General features: G+C 35.0%; 1 protein-coding gene across 1 annotated transcript in view; it reads left to right on the top strand.

The window, feature by feature from the left end:
- LOC106869796 (uncharacterized) overlaps positions 1-6550 on the top strand; it is a 31156-nt gene that overhangs the window by 4070 nt on the left and 20536 nt on the right. The window contains exons 2-3 of the mRNA XM_052968954.1: positions 2883-2958; positions 3751-3870. Of these exons, the coding sequence (XP_052824914.1) occupies positions 2883-2958; positions 3751-3870 (196 nt within the window). The remainder of the gene's footprint in view (positions 1-2882; positions 2959-3750; positions 3871-6550) is intronic.

The following is a 6550-nucleotide window of genomic DNA, read 5'->3' as shown; positions in this document are numbered from 1 at the left end:
CATATATATATATATATTTATATATATATTTATATATACTTTTTTTATTAAAGCTGTAAAAATATCACAAATACTGCTACTCAGAGTTTCACACTCCCGTTCATCGGGCAGTTGTGACCACAACTGTCCGACGAACGGGAACGTGAATCTCTGTGTAGCAATTTTTTATGGTGTTTTTTCAGCTTTAATACAAAAATATATTACTCTACATTCGGTGCACGAGTACTAATTTTTCTACCTTGTTTTGCATACTCGTGTATGTATGTATGTATGTATGTATGTATGTATGTATGTATCTATGTATGCATGTATGTATGAACTAAAGTTATTCTTCCATACATATGGACATGTATACATGCACACACAAATTCTCTCCCTGTCGATCTATATGTCTGTCTTCCCTCTCTCTTTCTCTCTCCCTCTCTGTCTCTCTTCTCCTGTCTTAGGAAAAGAAGGCCCCAGCTGTTGCACTAACTAGTAGAAAAAGTAGCCAAATTACCTTCATATCAGATATAGTCTTAGAAAAAGTAAACACATTGGATAGTGTAAGCCCCGTTGTTTGAATGATCGAGGATGGAACATTTTTTAACATAGGTCTACATGATGAGATACCTGGGGCCAAATAGCATCAACATGCAATACCTTTATACATTGACCTACGACAAAGCCTCTGAACAACTGTTCGAACTGCTACATATAGTAATCAATCCCCCTTGAACCACACACCCTACAGTCTTACTGTATTTCTAACAGCTTACAGTTCTGTTAGAAATAGCAGCCAAGGTACTGATATACCAAGGCACACCATAACAATTTACAATTTTAAAAGAAGGGCATGTTGGATATATAAGAAAGGTGTGTTAGTCATGGTTCAAATGCCTTCTATCATAGGTCATCCTGACCAGGTATAATCTGGGACTGGATAGCAACCTGGTAACAAATTTAAGATCCACCGAGAGGTAACTTGAAATGCTAGAAATAACAATCAGTCCTAAAAAGGACAATGTATTCTTCGCTACCTAATAAGCATGATGGTCATGGATTGAACGTCCTTTATCATAGATCTGATTAGTCAGAACCACCCTGATGTCGAAAGTCTATTGAAGTTAGAAACAGCCAGCTAAATTTCTTCCAAATTATTCATCCTACCATCTTAAAGAAGGAAAATTATGATACATTAAACCTGATGATGATGCCAATCTTCTACTAATCCCTCAACGACACAACTACAACGAAATAAAAAATTACATTTCTGAAAGTTAAGATTCGTCGAAGAAAAAACAACGATGACAAAAACAATGATGGCGAGTCGATAGCAAGAAACAACAGTAACTACCACTCACTAAGAGTTAAGAACAAAACTCTTGACAATTTCTATGATTTACCGAATTACAGTCTAAATAAAAATCTATGTTAACGTATACAATATTCCCTATTATGCGTGGTAGGTTTAAAGTTAATATACTCCTATACAACTGCTAAAATACTAATTATATTAGTAACATTAACAAAGGAACTACACGAAGCAGTATGGTTGCTTTAGCACTACCAGTGTGCGCATGTCACCCTCCTTTCTCCCTTATCGCCTTCTCTCACACACATCTGAACAATAACTTTTACCAGCTACTGCTTTTTCCAAATATCCTGAAGAAGGGGTCTTCACCTCGAAATAAAGAAATACAAGGTAAAACTGCAACTTTGTTTTGTTATCTTTTCCTTTTTTAATCTACTTTGTACTTTCTTACCTTTGTTCCGGCGTTACAAAACAACGTTCTCTAATTATATTGCTTTCATTTTTACTTGGCACGAAATCTTAGTATTTTAAGGGATGAAAGTTTAATGAATTTTTCTTTCTTTTCTTAAAAATATTAATTAAACACGTAGTGAAGTATAGTTTTTCGGCCGGAGAGTGAAAGCATTTTCCGATCTTTGCATCCGTTGAATTTAATATTACTTTCGCATATACTATAATATATGCCTAATCTTCCAGTACTCGTTCTAAAATATAACCTTGACAAACAGAATCAGATAAGGAGAAATGCAAACGAATATCTTTAAAAATTTCATACACATCTTACATCTTTGTTACTGAAGTCTGTATGGACATTTCTGAAAATACATTTAACTCTTGATTTGAGAAGAATGATGTTTAAGTGAATGAAAAGACATGCATACTTGCATACTGAATAAATTCAGTAGGTGTCTAAATATATACAAATATCGAAATATAGAAAATTTAATACAGTTAACTCTGACTGGTAAAATGATACATTATTTACTTAATAGTTAAAATTCTCGCAGAAATTATGAATCATTTCTTGTATCTCAGGAGCAACGTAATGCCAATAATAAGCACACGCACTGGTTTGGTTTCACTCCTTAATTTTTCGTTAATTGGTTAGATATTTAACCAACTAACTAATCGATTGTTTGATTAATCATTCGATTAATCAGTCAGTCAGTTGTGTTTACCCAAGTCCTGTCGTCATTCGTGACCTCTTTAGTGACATGAAGAAACCGCGAATGACATGAACAGATCGGAACTGAAGCTAACAAAAAGTGGAGAAGGCATGTATTTGAAGAAGTCTCAAATGGCGACAAAAGGACTTTGGTAAACACAACTGAATAACTTATTAAACAAAATGATTAATGGAATAGTCAATGAGTTAGTTGTTAAATAGCTAACTAACTGATGAAAACTAAAGTGAAATTAAACAAGTGCGTGTGTTTGTAGCCGGCATAATGACCCACGACAAAATTTACTCCAACTCACATTTTCACAGCAAGAATCTTGCAAACCAAAAACAAAATCTAATTATTAATCATTAAAATTTTGAAACTATCAACATATTTTAAGCATGCTAATTCTATTTTACTTACAGATGTATATTATTCTGCAAGTTTTGCTTCTTCTTCTAGTCCTTCCAATTGTAACTGAGGTTTCAGGTATAAATACAGGTATATTTCAAGATGATTTAATTTTGCATTTTTTTCTTTTGGCCTCTTTGTATCTCTTGTGGTACTTTTACACACACTTACACCCCGCTCACACATTACCATTGACCCATTACAGAGCAGTGTCTTATCAAGTTTTGCTTGAAAATACTTTTGAATACTAGTGAAGGCACATGGCTCAGTGGTTAGAACGTCGTGCTCACAGTCATGAAGTTGTGAGTTCGATTCCCGACCGGGCAGTATGTTGTGTTCTTGGGCAAGACACTTTATTTCACGTTGCTCCAGTTCACTCAGCTGTAGAAATGAGTTGCTACGTCACTGGTGCCAAGCTGTATCGGCCTTTGCCTTACCCTTGGTTAACATCGGTGGCGTGGAGAGGAGAGACCGGTATGTATGGGCGACTGCTGGTCTTCCGTAAACAACTTTGCCCGGACTTATACCTCGGAGAGTAATTATCCCGGTGCAATCCCATGGTCATTCATGACCACAGGGGTTCTTTATTTTTACTTTTGAAGATTATCTTCCTGAAACAATGTCACTTTAACTTAATTTACACCATATTCTTTCTTCACCTTTTCCCTCTAGTTTAAAATTTCAGAAATCCCACGTTTTTTTGATGTCTTTTACGTTTTGTGTCTCTCCAGAATTTTCTCTTTATTATTTATTGATATTTAGAATACTAACTTCTAGTTTGTATTAATTAAATTAATCGAAATTTAAAGCACTGTAAATCATAAAGTAAACATTGCCATTAATCTATCATCTCGAACAAAGAAATAACGTTTCTTTTTTCAGACTGTAAAGGCTGTTATTATGAGGGAAAATGCTTTTGTGGTGGCTTAGGCATAATTAAATCCGCTCATACATGTACAGAAATAGAATGTGTAAACAGTCAGCCAAAAATTAAAGATACATGTAAGTAATGGATAAAATATTTCATTCTGAAATTTTTTTTCTTCTTTTTTGCTATAAACAAAAGGCTTAAAACATCGACTTCAGTGCTAAATTTCTACATATTTCATCGATCTGGAAGGGATGATAGGTACAAATCGACCTCAGCGGAATTTGAGCCCAGAACATAGAGACAGGCAAAAATGCCGTTCGGTATTTTGCCCGCCATGCTAGCTCCGCTACCTTAGCACTTACTCAAATATTATGTTCCATATATCTTACCAAATGATTAGAGTGTTAGGCGTACAGCCTTAATATCTTAGGTTGGATTCCAGCTTCAGTTATCAAAACGTTTCGTTTCATGTTTCTCCAATTTACGTAACAGAAAATGAATAACAAACAAGTACTGGTACCGCCTTCTCTCCCCCCAACTGGCACATCCTCGATGTTTTGCTACTCCAAAGGCTGGAGGGCAAAGACGGTGTCTTTACTCGTGTCTATACAGGTGCGCAAAACAGTCACCTATAAAGCATGATACACATTACCAGGTCATACTTATGAGTGATAATCACAGAACGTGTTATGTGGATAACGTCTCTAAGTAACTTCTTACATTAATTATGTTGTCTCTTCAACTCGTGCACATTTCTTGTAAATCGATATAATGATCGCTTTCACGAAATCTATCAAGTTCCGGAAAGAACTATAATTTTCTTACGAAGTGTAATTTATTTGATACCTTTTTGGTCGTTAGATAAAATATGTAAGCTCTCAATCATACAGAACTTCTTTAATCCTATATAGTGTGAATTTTATTGCCAATGTCTGGCTTCTACATTGTGGTGTGTGTTATGTCAGTTGTTGAAATTATTTCATACTATCATTTTGGCATTTATAAAGTGAAATGTATGTTCAAGTGGATGATGTTACTTTGAAGGAGAACCATTTAAAGAAAATATTAATGTATGCAATTTCCCCGTCGAAAATATTTTACAAAGACTCATGTAGTGATGATGGTGTATTTATAGACATATGTAGATTTTACACCATCAGCATGTTCAAAGAAGAAACAGAAGAAATAAATATTGAATGGAAAAAGCGAGGCATACCCGCAAATAGAAACGTGGCTAAATATTTATCAGTTAGATTACCATTTCTTGGGACTTAATTTCAAGATATCTAGGCGATATGGATAGTAAATGTACCGTTCATGAATTTAGATGAGGCTTCAGCAACTCAGACGAATAGGAACTGTTTCGATTTTCTAAAGAGATAAGAGCATAATTTTCCAGCAAATATTTCCAGATGCTGCAGCCCTTAATGCTCTCTCTGAATAACAATTAACACAAATTATGGTGCTTACGATTCTACTCCAATGGATTTGCACAACTAAGTCACCGAGTAGATCTAGTCGAAATAATCCTAATAAAAAAATTTCACGACAGTCTTTCAGTCAACTTGGGAGATGGAAACGGCGCTGCTATCTATTCCGAATCGACGTTAGTCAATGTGTTCAAAGCTGCTCTTTTTGGCAAACTTCTTCACAGTAAAGAAACAGATACTCACGAGATTAGCAACGACGGAGATGCCTGACTTTAGTAGTAAAAGTTGTCTATTTTACATCTTTGAAAATACTACCAATAACAATTTTCTCATTGGCAAGTACTTTCAAGTTTGCATTCTACCATCTAGTTCAAACACAGAATCATTTCCCATTGCCACTTACTGTGAGAAACCTATGATATTCGACCTCAGTTTCCTTAGAAATTTTCAATGGATTTTCGTTATCAATGGTCTGCCAAAATCAATTTTTGGCGTAGACATTCTTCGGCAGCTCTAAGCATATGTCAAAAATCATCGTTTTGTGGACACCACTATCAGTCTCATATTAATCATTATTAAGGCATCGCTTCTCTCTGACCAGCTTTTGTGAAACCTATGCATCCCTTTTTCATGAATATTCTGAATTTTCTTGCCTTGTGCTCACCAACACTGCCATACTGAACATTGTTATTCATCTTATTGAAGCAAGTAGGCCTCCCGTGTCAGCTAAATACAGAAGATTCGTTCTGGTCATGAAGCAGGAATCCGACCTCATCTAACTGTCATTGATCATCTCTATATAGTTTCAAAGAAAGCAGCGACAGCTGACGTTCTTTCAGCAAATATAGAGTTTTTCTCAAAAATTTATCTGACAAAAGCATAAAACTAAATTCGTGTTGAATAAGTAGATATACCAAACACTGCAATAATCACATCTTTCGTACTCATTACATTTTTGAGTATAGCTTCCAAACTTTGCAATGTTGCTAACTTTTCATAGATTGCATCTATCGCTGTCTACTCTTCGCTTTCTTATAGTTAAACTATTTGTTGATTGCTCGCTCATAGAAAACGAGCACGAGGAACATCTTCGACTACATTGCAAAAGTTTCAAGCAACACTCAGGAAAATACCAATTTGTTGCTGCTTTGAATTTTCCTGAGCAAGGACAGAATACTCTAACGCGAAAGTTAAATCCAGAATTCTTGGGCCTGATCTGTTAAAGAGGATTTTCCCCTCATTGTGCTGAACCTTTTCAACCGGTCAGAGATTCATTGCACAGTAGCAAGAAGAATTTGACGTTACATTATTAAACTCTTTTGAAAAGAATCAAGTATACGTATATATATATATGTATGTATATATATATATATATATATAT

This window comes from Octopus bimaculoides, chromosome 6, assembly GCF_001194135.2.
Source record: "Octopus bimaculoides isolate UCB-OBI-ISO-001 chromosome 6, ASM119413v2, whole genome shotgun sequence".
Taxonomy (NCBI): Eukaryota; Metazoa; Mollusca; class Cephalopoda; order Octopoda; family Octopodidae; genus Octopus; species Octopus bimaculoides.
The sequence above is the reverse complement of the archived record's forward strand: the minus strand, read 5'-3'. Positions and strand labels throughout refer to the sequence as shown.